The sequence below is a fragment of the Eucalyptus grandis genome, chromosome 7 (genome assembly GCF_016545825.1).
Source record: "Eucalyptus grandis isolate ANBG69807.140 chromosome 7, ASM1654582v1, whole genome shotgun sequence".
Taxonomy (NCBI): domain Eukaryota; kingdom Viridiplantae; phylum Streptophyta; class Magnoliopsida; order Myrtales; family Myrtaceae; genus Eucalyptus; species Eucalyptus grandis.
The window spans coordinates 51248963-51273249 of NC_052618.1; the positions used below are offsets into that span (position 1 = coordinate 51248963).

A 24287-nucleotide genomic window follows, 5' to 3' on the forward strand; every position below is an offset into this window, starting at 1 on the left:
TAATTTTCCATTCCTCCTTTATTTTGTGGATGAGAAAAAATCGATATTCACCGATAAGAAAAATTCAATATTCACCAATAAATACACATGACTATTTTGGCCTTCCAATTTTTATCTATTTTACTAATTTTCCATTCCTCCTTTATTTTGTGGATGCAATTTTCACCAATAAATACGTATTGCCTCGTGCATATTAGATTTTATACTTGCTTCATCTTTTTCTTGTAAGCATTTATGTCATTTAAAATTTCATTCTGATATCCTCCCGAATTCTCATGGATAATATGGCAAAGCATAAAACCACAATTTCATGGATAATACGGAGGCTGCTTATTCGTGGGTAATAATTATACGCCTCCGGCCTATCTGCTTAATAGCTCTGCAGCAGATTAATTTGTACAACAAAGTAGAAGACATTCATTGTCAGGTTAAGCAATCTCAAATTGATGGATCTGCTCTGTAAATGGGCCGGGCGTTCAGAAAAGCCTTGGTCTTTGGTCTTCCTCTCCTGACAACAAGCCGTCCGACCAAGTCTGATGCATGTAGATCCACATAAATTCACCTGGAAGTTTGGCATGCTGAATTTCATGAAAGACAGGGCTTAGTATCTGCTAAAGAGTATAAATAGAATCATGATCATTGTTAAGATAAGACCATGAGACGATGAAACACAAGGTATTTATTCAGCCATACCCTTGAACTGAGCAAGACTGTTGTCACGCGGCATTCTCTATCTTGAACTGAAAAATAGAATTTCAGGTAGAGTTACTGAGCGTATTTCTTCTCAAGAGCATCACATTTGACAGGATAGAATTGCTGCTATCACATGTCACCACCATATACTTATTCATCTTGGTGGCTTAACCAACTACTATACTTCCAACCAACCACGAAATTGTCATCATTTTATAGACTGTAGTCACATGAGTTCTCATTAATATTATTTTGCAAAACTGACCTTGGAGAACGTATCCAAATAATTGTTCTAATAAATAAGAGCAATTTAATCAAGTACCTTATCAGACTTATACTACCCTGAAACAAATGGAGTTACAGTACCCCTAGATTTGGGAACAAACTACATATCGCAAGGAACGAAGTACATTTTGTGCAACGGCCCTTCCTATCTGATAAAAAAGGATCTTATGATTCTAAACAGATGTTATCAGAAATTGCAAATCCCAAGTTTGTCTAGGAAGAGCATATCTAATTGTATTAGTGTCTTGAATTTATTTATTCTGTGATCTTCAAGAACATTACATTCCAAAACCATTTCTTCAAGCCTAGAACTCAATATTAGGGTAATTGTCTATACCATCAGCTTTTTAGGGGTCAACTTGGTTTAAAAAGCTTCACCAGTACATGATCAGTCAGATTGAATGAAGCTGCAATTCTTTCCCGGCTGTAACCGATATCAATCCTAATTGAAATACACCTACTCACCATTTTGCATACTAAAATGAAGCTAAAATACAAGGTCAATTTCCAGCTGACAGTGTGCTTAGGTACAAAATGACACAAATCAAGATTCAATGCTCTATTTTAGGTAAACTGCAGACTTCAAGGTCATGCCAAGCATATTTCATGCATATGACGAGTGCATCCAATTGTGGACGAAGTATCAATGTCAGGTGATTTAGAGAGAAAATTTAAGGTCAGAATTTGAGTTCAGTGTAGTCAAGCTCCAATTAAGTAATTGCTACCCCTATCTAGCTTTTTGGATTTTATGCTTCCCCAGGCACTACATTGGTCCTGAGTCCAGATCGTGTTGACTGGGATCGGATGAGAATAAATAACAATATGCAGACGAAAGAATGGTTAGAAATGAGTAGCATACCACATAATTCACACTTATCAAATTTCACCAGCCACGTGTCTGAACATATCTGAGCTACAGAGACTCTATCAACCCATACTCGAAACTGCTTTCCTAGCTGATCTCCATATGAGTTGGCCAACTCATCTATGCACTGAGAGAAAGGAATCTCTATTCCAGAAGGATGTACAAAAGTACCCATTGAATTCTGCAGAAAATTAGTAAAATTTTCTTTCAACAAGAAAAATGGCAAGATTTCTTGAATTTACAGATAAATGAGGTCATAGGCCCACAACATGCAATATGAGATGCCACATGAGCTCAAAACATAGAACATGTAGCTTTTGCATTGACAAGCCTCAGCATCATGAAATTACTGTAGAATCAAGAAAAATTTTGATTTATAGGAGAAAAGGCATTTCTTCTTAATTGCAGTAAGTGGAATTGACTATGATGCAAGACCAATAATTGACAACTAAGGCTCACTTTTCCAGATTTGCTTGATGTGGCATGATATACATGAAGGATGTGTTTATTCTTTCCATTTGAACTCTTAATAAATGCAGGACAATGCATAATTCCTACACCAAGAACTTAAAATCATGTGTTTTCTACTGCCACAATTCCTTCAAATTTCATTAATTAATTAGCTTTAGAAAAGGAAGCTAAGACTGTGGATACACAAGGTTACACTTGTGCTGAGTGTACCCCAACAATTGCAGTGGACACAGGATATGGGGGAAAAGGTGGATCAAACTTACAAAGTGTAATCTCAAATTATTAATAAAATGGTCGGACCTCTCAACTTCACCACGTCGCCATCTCTCATAGAACAGATAAAATTTTACTACTTCATGACCAGGATTGCATAGTTCTACTGTGCATTTGAGAGAGTCGCGTATGTCCCTTGGAGAAACATTTGGGCTGAGACTGAAAGTCCCAATCGCTTGGATGATTCCAGCAGCACATCTTTCAGTTGCATGAATAATTTGATGGTTATTCTTAGCATTTTCTGAGTACCACTCCAATAATTCCTCCTGTGCATTGCTGACCTGCATGTGGTAGGAGTTACACCATGCAATTCACTAATAGGACTCTGATTTTAGACTAAAACTAGTAAATGCTACGAACCATCACACCATGTACTGCAGGGACAGTGAATAGCTCAGCATCATTTCCAGAGTCACCACAAACAAGAGTATTAGAAGGGACACATCCCTTAGCTTCAAACTTCTTAAGCAAATAAGCAAGTGCCTGTCCCTTTCCAGCACGTCGAGGCAATACATCTAAAGCAATTCCACTGCTGTAAATTATTTTCACATCTAGCTGTCAATCAAATACAATACCAAACTAATAAGATTCTAGGTAATGAAACAAAATTCAGAGCAATGTTGTTATGACATTGGATTTCTCATATTGCAGATATGACTATATTTCCATTCTTACCCCATATTTCTCTAGACATTGTGGAAGATCTTTTATCACTTTCATGGCTTTGTCCTTCTCCACATAAAAGCTGACCTTGTGAGGCCGTTGGTCTATTTCTGGCTGAATTTCAGTCCCGCCATGGTCAAAATTAGATAGAAAGGTTAATCTCAATCACAGACAACACTTTCTGACTTTAAGTTGGATGTCGCCAACTGTGATTGTGGAGAAACACATACAGTATGCAGCTCATGAAGCTCAGGAACCTATCCGGTAAACCAGAAAGCAATCTCAAGCTAGAATACATACCTGAGGAGTAAGTTCAGGAAATCTAGCTGTCTCTCCTGTGACTATATCGCGGTTCCATTTCTGATTCAGATAACACTCCCACTCAGCATCCGGTACCATTGCCTCACCATACATGATTTCAGTTCCCACAGACATAATCGTGACATCAGGAGTCAGTAAGGGCCTTTCGATTTTCAACTGCTTGTAACTTGTTGGTGACCTTCCAGTGGAGAAGACTAGCAGAGAATTATCACGGTAAAAAGCTTCCCACAGTGCATTAAACCTAAGAAGAGAGAGGTTCTCTGGATCAAGATGATCAACCTGCAACAAAGTATCTCAATTCTGCAACAAGAAGGAAAATGAAATTGATGTGCAACTGACAGAAAAGCTACCTACCATGGTAGAGTCCAAATCTGATACTATCATAAGGCGTGCAGCACCATCAAGCCGATCCATTACTTTCATGCACAAACTCTACAAGTAGGCAACAGAAGCAACTGCTAGTGGAATTAGTAAGCAAATCTGAAGCCTAAATGGGACAAAAGCTCTCCATAACTGTAAACTAACAAAAACTGGTTCATACTTCCTAACGATTGGAAATTCAAACTAAAACAGGTTATCCTCGAGGAAGCGTATGCCATGTTCTATATCCATTGGTTACAAACTATGATCAAATCTTCGTTGTTTCAAACTTCAAGCACACCATGAACGTCTTATGTAGGAAATGCCTGGTTTTTTGAAGATGCAACAATTCGTGAACAATTGAATTTACTCTCGACAACTACCCAACTTCATCAGCCAAGTTCTCAGATATCCCATGATGAGAAAAACGATACGCTGGTAGTAGAATACTATTCTACATGAGACTTATAATCTGACGGTGTGCAACCAAACTCGATCGCTCCATTCCCAGATATAAAGTCCAGCCTGGCTTAACCGAAATTTGCAGCAACAGAGCAACTAGTAAGCCATGCAATGGTTAATTAATCGCTGAGCGCATTTCCAACAACGCCACTCCTCAGAGAATCCATCATGTGCGCTCGGCGCATTAAGCTATATTTTTAACAGAATGCACAGCCACTTCGACTAGAATTTCCCTCAAAGGCAACCCCAGCTGGGTTTCATAGGAAAAATACATTCGCAGAACAAAGAAAAAGAAAAGACCCTTTCTTTATGGGGATAACTCCCAAGTACACTGTACCTCCCAGTACTAAAATGCAAATAACATGTTCTTGGTTCTTCCTCTGCAACTTCCACGCATAATAATACTCTATAAGCGAAACCAGAAGAACCCAAAAGAGCATCGAAGCGGGGGATCAAGATCCTCCAAAGATCGGAACGATCGACGCCGGACGGAACTCTTTGCGAATGCCAACCAAAAACACGGGCTTACTCACGGATACCCACCTGTTTTCTTCCGGAATTTGTGCTTCCGGAGAACGGTCCGGGAATTATCAGGGGACGACGACCCGCGATGCGAGACGAGTCGAACGAAGAGGAGAATGCGAATGGGGGGAGCGACGAAGGAATCGAACGAGGATAAGATCGGAGATGGAAAGCTATGGGCAACGAGAGAATCTTGAACATGGCTGGTGGCATACACCTGCTTGCTGCTCAGTGATTATTCTTTCGACTTTTGACACCATTATTATGCAATAATTCCAGAGCTTTGGCAAATTACAGATTTGCCTCTCCCTAAATTTTGACTTTTCGTGATAGTCCTTGGTTTTTCGTCTACGTAAAAGCTGAAAGTATTAAATTAGCTGAAATTGGATTTGCCCTTTTCTTTTTCCTTTACCAGAATAACGTCTCTTGAATTTTCTTATCTTCTTTAACTATGCATTCTCCCTTCTTTTAACTTTATTAACCACGCGAGAAAAATTCTTTTTTCACCAATGACATACCGCACTAATGATTTTTTTTTCTGCAATAATAAGGTACATCATGTCATCAATGTCACTAGTTACATTTGTGTGCAACACACCAATTCTAGTAGTCAACATTTCACATTGGTCTATTGCTAACTAAATGTGTCAATTGGTCGGTTTGGTTGGGGTTCCCTCTTATAATTGGCTATAGATCTTTGTCACCCGATTCACATAGAATCCCAACTGAAAGAAAACGGCTCCGATCGAGTCAGATTCTCTTTTTCTTCTTTTTCTTCCTTTTGAATTGTCTATTCATTTTTTTTTGTCATCTCAACCCAAATTTAGAGAGTTAAAACACCATTCAATAACATCCCCACTGGTTGATTGCAACTCAGATGTAACTTCTGTACCCATTTCTGGGACTTGGATCTCCACCTAACAACGAATGAATGGCGAAATTCGGATGACAAAATGCAAACACATGGTGTGAAAAATTTGTCGTCTCTGAAGCTCCTGTCCTGTCCTTGTTCAAGAAAGAAGGCAAATTACGACCTGCAACTCCCCCGTATTTGCTTCGCTCTTCAATGATGCATTTCAATTCAAACTTCACAGCTCATTCCTTGTTATGTTGGCCGACCAACCACGACGAATGGCGAAATGTTATCTTCAATTCATGCACCTTCAAAAAAGGAGACTGCAGATGCATAAATGTAATTTACACAGACAAGTAACAGGTTTAAAAGGTGAAATGTTTGCTTCTAGTCATCATGAATAATCAAGTGGGCAAATGCTAACGGGAGAAAGTAACTAGTTTAACAGGCGAAATGCTTGCTGTTGGCCGTGGACTCTCCGTAGTTGGGCTTCAAGGCCGTGCGTTAGGACGTTGACAAGACTCTTATGGTTTTTAATTTCGAATCAATTTCAACAATGTGTTTCGGGTCGGATGGGGTTTATGATCCAAAACTGAACTGCGCCGTCGGAAGCTCGTTGTTTCACTTACTACCGAGCTGAAGGGAAACTTGACCAGAAGAACCTGAAAGTTTTTGTTCAATTTAGGTTTCAGTTCGGACAGTTCTTTTTCACTGCTTATCATTAAGGGCTTGGAACATTCGTATGAGTCGATCTGACTACCACGGAACATCAGGTATTTATACATAACTCTTCCATGAGATAGAAATCGCTCGAATCAGATCAGCAAGCAATATTGCGCATCTATTAAAAATTAAATTTAAAAAAAAAAAAAAAAAAAAAAAACAGTCGCAGCATAATACAAATTCCCAATGACAAAAACCCCCCACCTCCCCCAAATGTAAAAAGAGCGTGTTAGTGTCTTTCCGATCACTACTCTCATTAATTCAGAAAATGAATGGAATAAAAGCCTTGACATCTCCAGGAAAATCCTTAAATTTGGAGGTGTACCACCTCCGGGTGGCATTACTCCTCCCCAGAAGGTAGAAAAATGTGGCCGGAGACCAGGTACAAGAATAAACTGACTGGGAAATGAATGAAATCCCCACAAAATCTATGACCTTAAACAAGTAGTGTGGACAAATGACCCAGCCAAACAGTCCACCCTTGGAGATCTTGTACTCTCCCTCAACCTCTTTCCTCAGTTTGGAGAGGAGGATATGGTGGTACAAGTTACCGATTATCCCAATCAGGAAAAGCGCTATTCCCCGATAGAGCAGGTCCACTGGTGGCTCAGGAAGACCCTGGGATAGGTGTTGCAAGTAGATCAGTGACACGGTTGAGAGAAGTAGATGAGAGAGATGACCACCATGGAATTCATGCTCATTCGTCCACTGAACTCGTGAATGAACAACACCTGAGAAAAGGTCTAGGTTGAAATGAATTTGCTCGAGAAACTATAGGAGCGAAACAGAAGCTTAGGCCGGTTTAGTTCTTCAGGATTCGCCGTTTTATTTTCATTTGAGAACTGAAAAGAGTAGTCCTAAAGTTACATTTTGCAACATTTCAAGAAGAGTTTTCAAAATGGAATTAAAGCTGCAAACTGCAGACTGATAGAACGATTTTATGTCTTACAATTTCAGACGATAACGTGAGATTTGGACTACGACATATCTCATCATTGTATGCTTAACGAGTATCCCTCTGAAGCGCCTGTTAAGATGACCCTCTTGGGAATACGAAAACCAAAGACATACAGATCAAAAAGCAAATGGCTTTGAGGGTTGCTTTAGGAGAAGTAATTGTTGTTACTGATCAAAAACAGTAAACAAGAAAACATAAAACCAGAAGCTATATTTTTCAGATGAGGAAGAGAAACACAGAGAAACAGAACACAAACTTGCATACGTCTGTTCTTAAGAAAAAAAACTATCAAGTACCACAACTAAATACAAAGCAAAAAACTGCTCACGTACGTGTAACACATAACTGCACACAAACGTGCTATTAACTTCCTAGAAAATAGCAAAAACACTAAATACATAACTAAATGAACTTGGCTGTTTTTTAATAATAAAAACAGAGGAAAACAGAGGAAAAAATAAGACAGAAAACAGCAGCACTGAGACATTATAATCCAACAAACTCCTCCTTGGATCAATTGCTGCTGCATACTCCAATTTTCTTTCTTAATACTTCAAATCTTCCAGCTTGAAGTGGTTTTGTGAACATGTCTATAAGTTGATCTTCAGATCTGCAATAAACCAGCTTAACTTCACCATTTTGTTGCACCTCACGTAGAAAGAAAAACTTAACCTTGAAATGCTTAGTTTTGTCATGAAAAACTGGATTATGAGATATTGCTAGAGCAGCTTGATTATCCACATTGATTTCGATACAACCACTGGAATTCAGCCATAAATCTTTCATTATCTTCTTCAGCCACAAAGCTTGATTTGCAGTTGCAACTGCTATAAACTCAGCCTCTGCAGTAGACTGAGCTACAATCTCTTACTTTTTAGAACACCAGGAAAAACAAGCAGAACCAAAACTGAAACAATATCCAGACGTACTCTTCATGTCATCTACTAAACCAGTCTAGTCACTATTAGAAGATCCTTGCAAATTAAACTTCTGACATTTCTTAAACTTCACACCAAAGAACAATGTTTCTTTAAGATATCTCAAGACCCTTTTTGCTGCAATCAAATGTAACTGACTAGGATTACTCATAAACCTGGATAAAACACTCACAGCAAATAGAATATCTAGTCTGGTTGCTATAAGATACATGAGACAACCAATTAGACTTCTATACATAGAAGCATCTACTGCATCTATTCCATCATTCTTCTGCAGCTTCTCTTTAGCAGCCATAGGAGTGCTTACACTTCGACAATCTTCCATCTGAAACTTCTTTAGAATTTCCTTCATGTATTTTTTCTGACAGATGAAGATCTCATATGAAGCTTGTTTGACTTCCAGACCAAAAAAATAAGACATCTTTCCCAAGTCTGACATCTCAAAAATTGCAAATAGATCTTGCTTCACCTTCTCTTGCACTTCGATATACTGTCCGTTGCCAATTTTGACTCTGGACCTGACTGACCTGACTGACCTGTCTAGACTCCTAAATAGCTTCAAATTGCCAGTCATATGATTGGTACAGCCACTATCAACCAGCCATGCATCATTCCCAACAAAAAGATTCAGTAAAAGAAGCTACAAACAAGTGCTCTTCCTCAGTTTCATTCACTGCTACTTGTGCTTTTCCTGCTTGCTGGTAATTTTTTTCTTTGCGGATAACTTCCATGTGACCCAACTTGTGACATCTTCTGCATCTAGCATCAGGCTTTCTCCAACATCTAAAAAATTGATGATTAGTTCCACCACAGTATTGACAAGGCTTTTTGTTCATCTTCCATTTGCTAGACCCACCAGAGTTTCCTTCTTTTGCTACAAACTTGGAGTCACAGGTATTTTCTCGTGGATTGAATCCATTTCTTCCTTTGCCTCCATCATTTGACTTCACTCTAACTTGCAGCGCACCCTTTACAAACTCTTCTCTTCTCATCAGTCTTCTATGCTCCTGTGCCTGCAGAGCATGTAACAATTCTGCAAGCTTTATATCAACTAAGTCTCTTGTATTTTCCAGAGATGCTATGGTGGCTTCAAACTTCTCTGGAAGAGACACCAGGATCTTCTGAACAAGCCGTTCATCCTTCAAGTCAATCCCTAAAACTCTGATTTTTTCAGCTATCCCAACCAACCTATAGAGTACTCCTTCACTGACTTTGAATCTTTCATCTGCTGTCTCTCAAACTCCCTTAAGAGATTCAGCACCTTCATGCCTCTTATCTTCTCATCTCCCTCGTATTCATCCTTCAAGGAATTCCAAATTGCCTTTGCAGAATCACATCTCATGATCCTTGTGAAGATAGTGGGTGAAACAGCAGCGTACAGGCATGACTTTGCCTTGGCCTTCATTGTGATTCTCTCTTTATGGTACTTTATCTTATTCAAGGTCGGATTGTCTAGAAGTGGAGCAACCTTATAATCATCCTCCACAGCTTCCCACAGATCATGACCCTCCAAAAATGCTGTCATCTTAACAGCCCATGCTTGATAATTCTCTCCAGTAAATACTGGAACAGCCATCGCAGAGAAACCACTCGACCCTGTCTCCATCACCCTTTAACTTCTTTACACTTCGATACTTGCTTCACTTCACAGTCCCTCAAGATCATTCATGCTCTGATACCACTGTTGTTACTGATCAAAAACAGTAAACAAGAAAACATAAAACCAGAAACTATATTTTTCAGATGAGGAAGAGAAGCACAGAGAAACAGAACACAAACTTGCATACGTTTGTTCTTAAGAAAAAAAAAACTATCGAGTACCACAACTAAATACTAAGCAAAAAACTGCTCACGTACGTGCAACACATAACTGCACACAAACGTGCTATTAACTTCCTAGAAAATAGCAAAAACACTAAATACATAACTAAATGAACTTGGCTGTTTTTTAATAAAAAAACGGAGGAAAAAACAAGACAGAAAACAGCAGCACTGAGACATTATAATCCAACAATAATGGAAAAGAGAGAACTGCAGCTTTACCTCAAGGATTCTCTTGAAGAAATGGAGGGAGATCGCTGATCGGAGGATCAGGAACCTGAGGTCCCCGTCGGGGAAGATCAAGAAGAAGGGAGTCCCGCGAGGAAAGCCAGCGAGTAGAGGAGCAACGTCCTGGTCTTGCTCGGGACTTTCCTGTTGGTAGTGAGGGCCAACTTGGAGTATGCAGGTGAACTCCTCTCGCCTCTGACAAGCCCACAATGGCCAGTGAGGCCACGATCATCACTGACACAGCCATCGTGAACACCGACGGAGGCAGTGGGCATACGAAATTCATCGACATTACCATCCCCTCTCTAGTGTGTTTTTCTGCAGCTGAGATGATGACTCTTTGATAAGCAAGTGATGATTTGGGTTGGAATTGCGGCATGTGATGGAACAGGAATTACAAGTGAACTGAAATACGTAAGCTGATTACAAGAACCCAACCACCCTCACCACGGCCACCCCCATGACAACGGCGACCATGACCACAACCACGGCAACAACGACACCAACACCAACGACTCAACCAAAACAGCAGCAACAAGAAGTCAACAACAACAAAACACGCATAAATAGGATAGTCTGCAGTAGCAGAAACCCAAGAAAAAGCTGGTTAACTTGGCCACTGTGTCCGAGGCTTCCCTTTTTATGCCCACGTCCGCGGTTTCCATATGCAGAAAATGTCACCTTCTCTGTAAACGGATTTTCCCTATCCGTGCCATTATTTTGCTTTCATTCTCAAGCATGTCATAAATACTCGAGCGCCCGATTGGCTCGCCAGGACACTTACCGTCATTTTCGATCCGATGTAGCTGTCATGGTCAGCTATCTTTCAATTCTCACCGAGGAAACTCTAAGACACAAAGCTGCACCGACCACCGATGTCACGATACATAATCAGGAATAGCTCGTTGCATTGGAAGAACAAAAATAAGCCAAAGCTCAGCCTGAGGCTCTCTTCAATTGTTGATTTAAATGCATGACTTTACGTCATAACTTAGATTAGAACACCATAAATTTCGATTCTTTTTACATTGCAATGATCTACAAAGGGATATAACAGTCTATCATGACCAAAAGCAAATTGTCGCTACCACCCCAGACGGTTGTAGAAAAATCCATCTTCCTAGATAATTCTTGTGACCAATCTATTAGCCATACAATTCTACACCCTTCTCCTAAATTGCTCCTACCACCTACCTTTAGAACACCATAAATTTCGATTCTTTTTACATTGCAATGATCTACAAAGGGATATAACAGTCTATCATGACCAAAAGTAAATTGTCGCTACCACCCCAGATGGTTGTAGAAAAATCCATCTTCCTAGATAATTCTTGTGACCAATCTATTAGCCATACAATTCTACACCCTTCTCCTAAATTGCTCCTACCACCTACCTTTAGAACACCATAAATTTCGATTCTTTTTACATTGCAATGATCTACAAAGGGATATAACAGTCTATCATGACCAAAAGCAAATTGTCGCTACCACCTCAGACGGTTGTAGAAAAATCCATCTTCCTAGATAATTCTTGTGACCAATCTATTAGCCATACAATTCTACACCCTTCTCCTAAATTGCTCCTACCACCTACCTTTAGAACACCATAAATTTCGATTCTTTTTACATTGCAATGATCTACAGAGGGATATAACAGTCTATCATGACCAAAAGCAAATTGTCGCTACCACCCTAGACGGTTGTAGAAAAATCCATCTTCCTAGATAATTCTTGTGACCAATCTATTAGCCATACAATTCTACACCCTTCTCCTAAATTGCTCCTACCACCTACTTTTAGAACACCATAAATTTCGATTCTTTTTACATTGCAATGATCTACAAAGGGATATAATAGTCTATCATGACCAAAAGCAAATTGTCGCTACCACCCCAAACGGTTGTAGAAAAATCCATCTTCCTAGATAATTCTTGTGACCAATCTATTAGCCATACAATTCTACACCCTTCTCCTAAATTGCTCCTACCACCTACTTTTATATAATTCAATTCCTTATCTCATGTGGTGATAGACTTAAGTCGTGGGTAAAATGCAAATGAACCAATCTATAGCGTAGCCTCCTGTACTAAAATGCAAATGAACCGTTCTCAGTTCTTCCTTAGCGACTTCCATGCAGACATCAAGAAACCGAAATTAGAAAAGGCGCAAGAGCATCGACATGTGATTGAGATTCTTCGAATACTGGAACAATTAAAACCAGACGGTTTTGCAATACTATTATGAGATTAGAGATGGAAAGCAATAGGCATGAGAGTATTATTGAAGACGGGGCATTGAAGATGGTGCACACCCGCTTGCCGGTCGGTGCACACCACCTAGCTGTTAAGTATTAAATGAAAGTAGATTTAAAATCCTGTTTCTTTTACCAAAATAACATCTCTTAAATTTTCTTAGCTTCATGAGCCATGCATCCTCTCTGTTCTTTAAACTTTATTAACCATGTAATAGAGGCACCTTTTTGTCAAGAAAATTGAACAGCTTCATTTCCAGGTGATATTTGACTGTTATGTAGATAGAAAAACTTACAAATACAACGAAAGGCAAAATTTAGAGGGGTAATCCGTAACTTGACAACATTCAGGACTATTGTATTATGGTGGCCAAGTTGAGGACGGTCATTTAAAACTATTCAAAATTCAGGGGTTATTGTGCAACATGGTGGAGGAAGAGTATCAAAAAAGTCATAAACCTATGGTATTGATATCAATTCAGTCCTAAACATTTCAATTAAATCAATTTAGTTCTAAATCTTTTCATATTAGTACAAATTCAGTCATCCAGCCAAATTTGGCCAATCGACACAAACATGGACACCGGCCAGCCAATGAACGCTAACAATTTTTAAATAATTTTTTTTTTTTTTTAAATTTTATTAATTTTTTTTCCTTTTCTTTTTTTTTTTTTTTCTCTTTTCCTTTTCTTTTTCTTCTTCTTCCTCTTGGCCTTCTTCTTTGATAGTGGCCAGCAAGCCTCCAGCAAGGGTCACAGCTCTCGCCTTCCATTGCCAAGGGCTTCGCGGCCCTCACTCGGCCTCACCTAGGGCCACAGGCAAGATGACTTCACCTAGATCTAGGCAAGGCAAGCCTCACCCGCAACCCTTGCCTAATGGTTAGCAAGGGTTTGGCAGCCCTCACCCAATGGCCGACGAGCCTTGCCAAGGGCTCGCCAACCACCGCAAGGAATCCAAGGCTTGCTAGCCACTACAAGAAATCCAAGGAGGAAGAAGAGGAAAAAGAAAAGGAAAAAAACATTAAAAAATATTAAAAATTGCCACATCATCGTTGGCTGGACGGCTAGCATCCATGTCAGCGTCAGTTGCTATAAATGGTCGGATGGACTAAATTGGTACAAATGTGAAAATGTTTAGGACTTAATTGATCAAATTAAAATTTTAAAATTGAATTGATATTAATGCCATAGGTCTAGAACTTTTTTGATACTTTTCCCAGTACAACGGTTTTAAGTAATTATCCTTCATTTTCTTCATGGGAAATTAAACTATGGATATCGAAGAGTTAATAACTACTTTTGAGGCCAGGAGATGTTTTATACGATTTTATATACATGTATCACAAAAATAAATTTCCCGTCACTTTGTCCTACTTGCGTTCTACTTGCATATAGGACGTAAATAAAAAAATAAGAGGACAAAGAAGATTAATCGAAAGCCTGTTTTTCTTTGTAATTTGTTTTTTTCATACCAATGATGGACCGCACTAGCAAACTTTATTTTTCTGTAATTGAGTGGACATTAATAGGACACATGATGTCATATCAATGTCCCTAGCAACTTGGAAAATTTCACGTGTCAATTTTATTCAGAATGAAACATTACATGACTTTCTGTAAACGAAAATCCATTGAACCAGCGTCCTCCAATCACCACTCTCATCAATTCAGAAAATGAATGGAATAAGAGCCTTGACATCTCCAGGAAAATCCTCAAACTTGGAAGTGTACCACCTCCTGGAGGAATAACTCCTGCCCAGAAGGTAGAAAAATGTGGCCAGAGTCCAGGAACAAGAAAATACTGACTGGGAAATGAATGAAATCCCCACAAAATCTATGACCTCAAACAAGTAATGTGGACAAATGACCCAGCCAAACAGTCCACCCTTGGGAATCTTGTACTCTCCCTCACCCTCTTTCCTCAGTTTGGAGAGGAGGATATGGTGGTACAAGTTGCCGGTTATCCCGATCAGGAAAAGTGCTATTCCCGGATAGAGCAGGTCCACCGGTGGCTCTGGAAGACCCTGGGATAGGTGTTGCGAGTAGATCAGCGACACGGTTGAGAGGAAGTAGATGAGAGAGATGACCACCATGGAGTTCATGCCCATTCGTCCACTGAACTTGTGAATGAACAACACCTGAGAAAAGGTCTAGGTTGAAATGAATTTGCTCGAGAAACTACAGGAGCGAAACAGAAGCTTAGGCCGGTTTAGTTCTTCAGAATTCGCCTTTTTATTTTCATTTGAGAACCGAAAAGAGTCGTCCTAAAGTTACATTTCGCAACATTTCAAGAAGCGTTTCCAAATCGGAATTAAAGCTGTCAACTGCAGACTGATGAAACAATTTTGTCTTACAATTTCGAACGACATATCTCATTTTCTTGTACCAAATATACTTTTAAGAAGGAAGGGTTTCGCAACGTTGAAGAATGTCTCGACACACTGGCAGGCATGCTCAACGAGTATTTCTCAGGAGTGCCCGTTGACATGACCTTCTTGGGAATACGAAAACCAAAGGCATACATATCAAAAGGCAAACGGCCTTGAGGGTTGCTTTGGAAGAAGTAATCTAAACGAGAGAAGTACATCTTTACCTCGAGGATTCTCTTGAAGAAATGAAGGGAGATCGCTGATCGTAGGACCAGGAACCTGAGGTCCCCATCGGGGAAGATCAAGAAAGAAGCGAGGCCCGCGAGGAAAGCCGGCGAGTAGAAGAGCAACATCCCGGTCCTGCTCGGGACTTTCCTGTTGGGAGCGAGGGCGAACTTGGAGTACTGCAGGTGAACTCCTCTCGCCTCCGACAAGCCCACAATGGCCAGCGAGGCCACGATCATCACCGACGCAGCCGTCGTGAACACCGACGGAGGCGGTGGGTATACGAAATTCAGTACGGTCGATATCGCCATCCCCTCTCCAGTGTGTTCTTCTGCAGCTGAGATGATGACACTTTAATAAGCGGGTGGTGATTTGGGTTGGAATTGCGGCATGTGGTGGAACGGGAATTAACAAGTGAACTGAAATACGTAAGTTGATTATGAGAACTCACATTTTTCTCTTGGCTACAGCTCTGAGGCCAACTCAGCCAAAAAAAAAACATTCATTGATTCTGTGACATGTACACGGCACCCCAAGTCAATGTCTTCTTCCCTTACCCTCTCTTCCTTCTTATTAAATTAATATCTCGAATTTAAATTCGGATGACGATTTGTTATATCGAATTTTATTGGTAAAAATTTTCCAAATAGAATAAACTTCGTCCATCTCCGCAAAAGATTACAAAAAGGAGGAAATAAAAAGAAGATAAGCTTGCCGAAGATCATTATCCAAGTGGGGCCCAAAAGTCAAGGCCGGCGCGCACACACAACTTTCACGCCTAGATTTCTTTTTCGGCCATGCAAACAGAAGAAAGGAGTCTGCACGTGAAACAGAAGGAACACACATATAAAAGGGATGTGGACCCTTCGTAGAAGAGTGAAGCTGCCGAAGCTCTGCACGTAAAAAACTCAAGGAGCACCGCTTGCTGAAGCCAACGAAGAAGATATGTACGCAAAAAAGAAGAAGTCATTCTTGTTTTGACGTATGTAGAGCATTTTCATTTGAGCTTGAAGGCATGGTGATTTTTGTGTAGTGAATTTATATTCAAGTAAGTTGTTTATTTATAAATACTTTGGATTTTAGGTTAAATCTAGGTATAAAAAAACACTTGAGCGCATGAGTGATTATAAATTCGATTCTCCGATTATAGTGGATTATTTCTTCGGCTCTCCCCGTGAACCTAGGTACCGATACTCGGATCGAATCACGTGAATTTCTGGTGTCCTTATTATTTATCGTTTATTTCTCTGGCGATTTCGTATTGACGTAAATTGCAAGATTATGTCATTTCTACATATTATATTCCAACACTCTTGCTCTCTCTCTTTCCTCCGCCCGACCCCTTTTCTCTCTCTTTTGTTTTGTCTTGTTTTTTGTTTTTCGTTTTTTTTTTTTTTTACACTATAAGTCCTAAACTTATAAAAAATGCAACCAAATCCTAAAATTTCTCAAATTAATATAATCGAGTTCTTTTAATAGCACTGTTAATTTGTCTAAAGGAAAATGCTGATGAAATTTTTAAATTAATTTATTTTCCTACGTTACATTTTTTAATCACTTTTTGCTTTAAATCTTATTTAAATAAAAGCAAAAAAACTAAAAAAAGTTAAATAATTTTAAAAAATTGTAAACAAAAAATAGTTGTAGGGATCGTGGTTGCCCTGGCCACCACAGGCAAGGGCGGCAAGCCCTTGTTGCTGCTGCCCTCGTTGCCAGAAAGGGCCTATAGGGTCGGCCAAAGCCTTAGCTGGGGCTGGCGACCCTTGCCTAGGGGCCCCCGCCTATCGTTGGCAAGGGTTGCCGGCCCCCGATGACCCTCACCGGCCCTTTTTGGTGACGGGGTGGCGGTGACAAGGGCCTATCGCCCTTGTCCATAGTTTCAATTTTTTTTTTCATTCTTTCGTTTTTTGAAAAAATATTATTTTATTGAATTAATATTTTGGTCAAATAAATTAGAATTTAAGCCATGTTATCATGACGTAAGAGAAAAAATATTTAAAAAAAAAAAAAAGCAACGCCGGCATTTTCCTTTAGTCTAAATGGCAATGATAACTTTAGAATTTGATTAAATCAATTTAACAAGTTTTAGAACTTGATCACTCTTATTGTAAGTCTTAAGACTTAATTATCCTTTTATAACAAGTTTTAAGACTTCTTGTGAATATATCCATTTTTTTTCTTCTTCCTTTCACTCCGATGGGGATGACCACAGACGTAACCACCACCTCTTCACTGCTCGTCTCAGTCCACCACCTCATCGCCATCTCAATCCTCCACTATCGAGCTCGAGCTTGGCCGGCAAACTTGAGCCTCATATTATAGATCTAAGGTCGAGTGAGCCATAGATTTGTGATCTAAAGTTCAGCTCGACCTCAAATTTGGGTTGGTTCAAGGTCAATGGTGAGGTGGAGACAATGGCGTGGTTCATCGATGCGTGTAGGACCTCGACCTCCTGGTCGACGCACGTGTGAATGTAGAGGATGTGAGAGGACTTGAACAGGAGGCGGCAGCGCTGAAGGTCAGAGAAGAAGCGGGCAAAGATGGAGGCAAGCAAAGGCGGGGTGTCTGAGGTCAGGCTCAAGGTCAAGTCGGAGAAGGGAAAAGGGGTTAGGCGAAGGGGAGAGAAAAGAGAGACTTGAAGACAGGGAAGGGAGGGCGGGGGAGGGAGAAGTGGAGATAGAAATTGACTTGTGGGGCCCGTGCACGACACGTGTCCTAAAATAAATGGATTTATTTTTTTGCTAAGTTGGCTTCGGGTGCGTTTAGGAATTACTTTTTGGGAAAGTTTTTAGGAAAATGCAAAAATCTTTGAGTTAAAGGTATTTTCCAAAATGCAAATTGTGTTTGGCAAATTGTACTTTGAAAGCCCTTTGTAAAACGCTTTGAGCAAAATGGTGTTTGGGGAATTACATTTACAAAGAAGTTTTGTGATAAAAAAAAATTATCAAAAGAAAAATTAAAAATAAATTGACCAGGCAAGGCGTGCCACCGCGACCTCCAGCGACCTCCGGCGACCCCAGATCTGGGCCGGCGAGGTCGCGCGATGCCGTCGCGACCTCCGCGACCCCCGGATCTGGGTCGTGGGAGGCAAGTCTGGTTGCGTAGAGGTCCCGCGGAGGTCGCACGACCAAATCGTTCGCCGAAGGTCACGCGACCTCACGGCGACCGGTCCGCGACCCGGTCGGCAGCCAAATCAGGTCGCCGCGAGGTCGCGTGACCTCCGGCGACCCATGTTTGGGTCGCGCGAGGACTGTGACCTCCGGTGGACCCTCGCGAGAGGTCGCCCGACCCTGAGGCTCGCAGCGTCCTGGAGAAGATGAACAGTGCTCATACAAGGGCACGCACCGGAAAAACAAAAAATTCGTGTGGACAATTTTGGAAAAAAAAAATGAACAGTGAGCTCCCAGCACGCCGAGAATGCTGAAAAGCCCAAGGCAGCCTTGGGCTTTAGCCTTCCAAGTACTTGCTTTCCCATTAAGAGACTTCAAAAGCTGGTTCTCAACACCCATTTTTTTGCCCAAAGGGCTTTTGATGCTCAAAGCTCCTTTCAAAGTTACTCCCAACCGTACCCGTAGCTGTAGCCAATATTTTCTCGAAAGAGAGTGCAGGGGAGTCGGCATTTGGGAGAGAGAGAAAGAGAGTGCAAGGGAGTCTTGGGGAAGTCTGACGTATGGGCCCACTTCAGACACGTGTCATTATTTTAGATCCCTTGTGCTGGCTACGTTAGAGGCACCTAATGTTTTCTCGAATGATAGTATGCGGCAGAAAAAACCCAAGAAAAAGCTGGTTAACTTGGCCACTGTGTCCGAGGCTCCCCTTTTTATGCCCACGTCTGCAGTTTCCATATGTAGAAAATGTCACCTTCTCTATAAACAGATTTTCCTATCCGTGTCATTATTTTGCATTCATTCTTAAATCCATTCGTTTCGCGAAAAATGACTTCCAAGAAAATATTTTTCGAATTTTCCGATGTTCATTTCACGGAAAATGAACTAGTCAAGAAAAATATTTTCCATCATTAGGAAAAAAAAACATCTTTAAAAGTGAGGAAAACGTTTTCTACTTTTGAGAAGTGGAAAACGTATTCCATAACTTCTTCCGTCTTGCTTCTTTTTACCAATACATTTTCGTTTTATTTTTTTGCTTTCTTTTTCTTTTTCTTTTCTTTTAAATCGAGTTTTTAATTTTTTTCCTTTTCTGTTTTTCTTTTCTTTCTTTCCTTTTCATCTTCTTCTTTGGTGGCGGCCGGTGGCCGGCCACGGCAAAGATCCGGCAACCGGCCGCGATCGGCGACCGGCCGCAAGCCCGGCTCGAGCCTCACCCGGGCCAACGAGGCTCCACCTAGCCCGATCTGGTGAAGCGAGATCAAGCCTCGCCAGATTGAGCGAGGCAGAGCTCTCGCCGGCTTGGGGCGGAGCTCGCAGCGGCGAGTTGGGTGGGACTCGGGCCTCGCCCGAGCTTGCCAAAGGTTCATCGAGCTCTAGCAAGCCGCGAGCTCATCGGATCGGCCACGCCCTTGGGTCTTGGTCGGCCGTTGAGAAGCCAGCCATCGTCGGGTAGGAAGGAGTCGGCGGCAGCGAAAGGAGGAGGAAGAAGGAGGAGGAAGGAGGAAGGAAAAGAAAAAGAAAGAAAAATATAAAATAATAAAAATTTCAATTTTTTTAAAATACAACTAATTAAAAATTAATTTTAAAAAATAAAAATAATTTTTTTGGTGAAGTTAAGAGAAAAATAAAAGTAATTTTCGGTCAACTAAAAATATTAAAATTCAATTTTTGACAAATAATTAAATTAGCTAACAAATGGTGAAAAATATTTTCCACTCAAAGTTTAAATTTCGGTCGAATATTGGAAAATAGTCATTTTCCTAGAAAATGACTTTCGGGAAAATGTTTTCCTGAAAAAAATGACTTCCAAAAATATATTTTCGAAAATATGATATTTTATGCGAGACGAACGATTCTTAAGCACGTCATAAATACTTGGACGCCCGATCGGCCAGCCAGAACACTTACCGTCGTTTTAAATCCGATGTAGCTGTCATGGTCAGCTGTCTTTCAATTCTCACCCACAAAACTCAAGACAGAAAGCTGCACCAACTACCACCATAATACCATCGACTCATAAAGTACTCGAATAGCACCACCGGTATCACGGTACATAATCATGAATAGCTTGTTGCATTGGAAGAACACAAATAAGCCAAAGCTCAGCTGGATGCTCTCTTCAATCGTTGATTTAAATGCATGACTTTAAGTAGTAACTTGGATTAGAACATCTAAAGTTCGATTGTTTTTACATTGTATCGATTAATAAACGGATACCTGTCGTATAACTCTAGACAATCATAGAAAAATCCATCTTGCTATATAATTCTTATGACCAATCTTTTAGCCATACAATTCTACACCCTTCTACTAAAATGCTCCTACCACCTACTTTTATATAATTCAATTCCTTATCTCATGTGGCGATAGACTTAAGTCATGGGTAAATTGCAAATGAACCAATCTATAGTGTAGCCTCCCGTACTAAAATGCAAATGAACCATTATCCGCTCTTCCTTAGCGACCTCCGTGCAGAACATCAAAAATCGAAATCGGAAAAAGCGAAAGAGCATCGACATGTAATTGAGATTCTTCAAATATTAGAACAATTAAAACCAGACGGTTTTATGATAGTATTATGAGATTCGAGATGGAAAGCGATAGGCATGAGAGTATTATTGAAGACGGGGCATTGAAGATGGTGCACACCCGCTTGCCGGTCGGTGGACACCACTCAGACTAGACAAAATGAGATCCATACTGGATATCATTCACATGTTTTTACCCAGCTTGATTGAACTTAAAAGGGAATATGTTTTGGGGCCAAATGCTCAAAAATGTCCCTAAATTTTTAGCATGGTTGTACAATTGTTCCCGAACTTTGAAAAGCTACATACTATCTCCCTCAATTTTGGTGCCATTGCATTATTGTCCTATAACTTTGACAAACTACTGATTTCCCCCTCTAAGCTTTGACTTGTATTGTAGTCTCTAATTTTTCGTCAGCTTAGCTGTTAAGTATTACACGAAAGTACATTTGCTACAGCAGACTCTTTGTTCCTTCTTCTATTACTCACCGCGTCCCTTCTTCGTTCTTCTTATTTTAGGCTTTCTTACTTAGAAAATGAACATTCTTTAATCCATTATCTGCCTTGTCTTATAGTAGTAAAATCTCGCTCCTTCAATTTCTTATGCTAAAATAACATCTCTTAAATATTCTTAATTTCATGAGCCATGCATCCTCTCTGTTCTTTTGACTTTATTAACCATGTAATTGAGGCGCCTTTTTTGTCAAGAAAATTGAATAGCTCCATTTTTAGGAGATATTTGACGGCTATGCAAATAAAAAAACTAACGACCGCAATGAAAGACAAAATTTAGAGGGGTAATCCATAACTTTACAACGTTTTGGACTATTGTATTATGGTGGCCCAGTTGAGAACGGTACTCTAAAACTTTTAAAAATCCAAGGGCTATTGTGCAACGATGCCCAAATCTGTGGGGGTTTTAAGTAATTATCCTTTATTTTCTTAGCGGTAATTCAACTATGGATATCGACGAGTTAGTTACTGTTTTGAATCTACGAAACTTTTTATGCGATTCTATATACATATATCATAAAAATAAACTTCCTCACACTGTTCTAATTGCGTTCTACTTGGATACACGATGCAAACCCAAAAATAAAAGGTCAAAAAAGATTAATCGAAAGCCTGTTTGTCGTTGTAATTTGGTTTTTTCAAGCAATGATGGACCACATCAGTAAACTTTTTCAGTAATTGAGTAGATTCTTAATAAGGTGCAAGATGTCATATCAATATCCCTAGCAACTCCAAAATTCATTATGTGTCAATCTTACTCAGAATGAAACATCAGGTGTAAGCTTGCGTAATGCGCATGACTCTTGCTGCAAACGGAAATCCACTGGATCAGTTTCCTTCCAATCACCACTCTCACCAGTTCAGAAAATGTATGGAATAAGAGCCTTGACATCTTCAGGAAAATCCTCAAACTTGGAAGTGTACCACCTCCTGGTGACATGACTCCTGCCCAGGAAGTAGAAAAGTACGCCCAGAGTCCAGGAGCAAGAATAAACCGTCTGGGCAATGAACGAAATCCCCACAAATTCTATGGCTTCAAAGAAGTAGTGCGGGCAAATGACCCGGCCAAACAGACCACCCGTGGGGATCCTGTACTCTCCGTCGCCCTCCTGCCTAAGCCTGGAGAGGAGTATATGGTGGTACAAGTTGCCAGCCATCCCGACCAGGAATAGCGCTATTCCCGGATAAACCAGGTCGACCGGTGGGTTGGGAAGACCCTGGGACAGGTGCTGGGAGTAGATCAATGTCGCGGTTGAGAGGAAGTAGCTGAAAGAGATGAGCACCATGGAGTCCACACCCATTCCTCCACTAAACTTGTGAACAAACAAGACCTGAGGAAAAGTTTTGTAGTTGAAATGAATTTGCTCGAGAAGTTATACAAGTTGCCGGATTCCCCGCTTCCTTTTCATTTGAGAACTGAAAAGAGTTGTCCTAGAAATGCATTTTGCAACACTTTGAAAAGGGTTTTCAAATCTGAATTCCACATATCACGTTACTCTCTAGTGCTAACATATTTCAAAGAAGGAAGGGTTTCGTATCCTTGAAGAGTGCCTCAAGGCACTTGTATGCTCAACGAATAAATCCCTCTAGAGTGCAAAAACCAAAGACATAATCATGTCTGTCCAAAACCAAAACGGCCTCGAATTGGAGAAGCAATAGAAAAGAGAGAGAGAGAAAGTTGTAGCTTTACCTCGAGGATTCTCTTGAAGAAATGGAGGGAGATGGCCGATCGGAGGACCAGAAACCTGAGGCCCCCGCCGGGGAAGACCGCGAAGGAAGCGAGGCCTGCGAGGAAAGCTGGCGAGTAGAGGACCAACATCCCGGTCCTGCTCGGGACTTTCTTGTTGGCAGCGAGGGTGAACTTGGAGTACTGCAGGTGAACTCCTCTCACCTCCGACAAGCCCGCATTCGCCAGCGAGGCCGCGGTCACCACCGACATGGCCGTCGTGAACAGCGACGGAGGCGGCGGGTATATGAAATTCAGTATCGTCGATATAACCATCCCTTCTCTAGCGTGTTTCTCTGCGGCGGCCGAGATGACTCTTTGATAGCCAGGTGGTGAGTCTGGTTTCAATTGGAATTGGGGTGTGTGGTGATCAGGAAGTGCACGTAGGCTGAAATTTATTGGTGGATAATAAATAGGAAAAATGCCAAGAAAAAGTTATAAATTTTACCTATCGTGACAAATTTATCTCGAACTTTTATGACACAAAAAAACTCCTAACTTTATCAACTGTGACATATTTTTGTAACACAAAAAATCACAAACTTATCTTGCGTGACACATTACTCCAAACTATAAGATATTTTCATCTTTTAATTTTTATTTTTCTTTTTTTAAAACTTTTCTCTCTTTTTTTTTCCTCTCTTCCCTCCTCTTTTCCCTCCCCTGACACCGATGAGGGCCGCCCTCACCTGAGCCAGCTTCCATCCGCCAACGGCAAAGGGAAGAGAGAAGAAGCAAAAAAAAAAAAAAAAAAAAAGGAAAAACAGAAAAAGGAAAGAAAAAGAAGAAATTAAAAATTAAAAGACAAAAATGCCTTCAGCCATAGAATTGGGGTAAATATATTGAAGTCAATAAAGTTTGAGTTTTTTGTATCACAAAAAAATTCAAGATAAATTTGTCATATTAAGTAAAATTTAAAAATTTTGATTACTTCTTTCCTAATAAATAAGAACTCAACTACCCCCGCAACTACGTCAACAGAATAAGTCGGTAGTAGTAGAAGGTGTAATGACTATATGTACAATTCTTTTGCTTGCGTTCGGACGCGAAATTTCAACTCGCGTTCACGTGCAATGTCGTGTGAAAAATCTGTTCTTATAACTGGGTGGAGGCAGAGCACGTAATTGTTCGAC

The 24287-nt window shown here is 40.4% G+C and overlaps 3 protein-coding genes and 1 pseudogene across 7 annotated transcripts; all 4 read right to left on the reverse strand.

Moving 5' to 3' along the window:
* Positions 1-260: 260 nt before the first annotated feature.
* Positions 261-5136, reverse strand: LOC104454069 (sucrose-phosphatase 2). 5 transcript variants are annotated; one of them, XM_039316837.1, is made up of 9 exons: positions 4937-5136; positions 3926-4003; positions 3551-3850; positions 3263-3364; positions 2948-3142; positions 2578-2868; positions 1838-2024; positions 694-740; positions 261-578 (listed from the first exon to the last, which is right to left on the reverse strand). In XM_039316837.1, exons 1-9 carry the CDS (start codon positions 5126-5128, stop codon positions 477-479), a joined length of 1494 nt encoding a protein of 497 aa, XP_039172771.1. In that variant the 5' UTR covers positions 5129-5136; the 3' UTR covers positions 261-476. The 5 variants fall into 5 exon arrangements, with proteins under 5 accessions (XP_039172771.1, XP_039172769.1, XP_039172770.1 ...); XM_039316835.1 differs by having other exon boundaries at positions 261-608; XM_039316836.1 differs by having other exon boundaries at positions 694-737; positions 1835-2024.
* Positions 5137-6752: 1616 nt separating this feature from the next.
* Positions 6753-11359, reverse strand: LOC104455789 (annotated as a pseudogene).
* A 2889-nt stretch (positions 11360-14248) lies between these two features.
* On the reverse strand, positions 14249-15705 carry LOC104454071 (3-oxo-5-alpha-steroid 4-dehydrogenase 1). The gene is made up of 2 exons (XM_010068798.3): positions 15280-15705; positions 14249-14824 (listed from the first exon to the last, which is right to left on the reverse strand). Exons 1-2 carry the CDS (start codon positions 15589-15591, stop codon positions 14354-14356), a joined length of 783 nt encoding a protein of 260 aa, XP_010067100.2. The 5' UTR covers positions 15592-15705; the 3' UTR covers positions 14249-14353.
* A 6385-nt stretch (positions 15706-22090) lies between these two features.
* On the reverse strand, positions 22091-23489 carry LOC104454072 (very-long-chain enoyl-CoA reductase). Its single transcript, XM_010068799.3, has 2 exons — positions 23119-23489; positions 22091-22759 (listed from the first exon to the last, which is right to left on the reverse strand). Exons 1-2 carry the CDS (start codon positions 23428-23430, stop codon positions 22289-22291), a joined length of 783 nt encoding a protein of 260 aa, XP_010067101.1. The 5' UTR covers positions 23431-23489; the 3' UTR covers positions 22091-22288.
* Positions 23490-24287: the final 798 nt, after the last annotated feature.

Excerpts from the sequence above, each read along its gene's own strand:
- LOC104454072 (XM_010068799.3), bottom strand. The coding sequence starts at position 23,430 with ATGGTTATATCGACGATACTGAATTTCATATACCCGCCGCCTCCGTCG. Across the intron at positions 22,760-23,118 it reads TCTTCAAGAGAATCCTCGAG|GTCTTGTTTGTTCACAAGTT; the intron begins GTAAAGCTACAA and ends ACTTTTCCTCAG.
- LOC104454071 (XM_010068798.3), bottom strand. The coding sequence starts at position 15,591 with ATGGCGATATCGACCGTACTGAATTTCGTATACCCACCGCCTCCGTCG. Across the intron at positions 14,825-15,279 it reads TCTTCAAGAGAATCCTCGAG|GTGTTGTTCATTCACAAGTT; the intron begins GTAAAGATGTAC and ends ACCTTTTCTCAG.
- LOC104454069 (XM_039316835.1), bottom strand. The coding sequence starts at position 5,128 with ATGCCACCAGCCATGTTCAAGATTCTCTCGTTGCCCATAGCTTTCCAT. Across the intron at positions 4,004-4,936 it reads CAAATTCCGGAAGAAAACAG|AGTTTGTGCATGAAAGTAAT; the intron begins GTGGGTATCCGT and ends GCCTACTTGTAG. Across the intron at positions 741-1,837 it reads TGATAAGTGTGAATTATGTG|TTCAAGATAGAGAATGCCGC; the intron begins GTATGCTACTCA and ends TCTATTTTTCAG.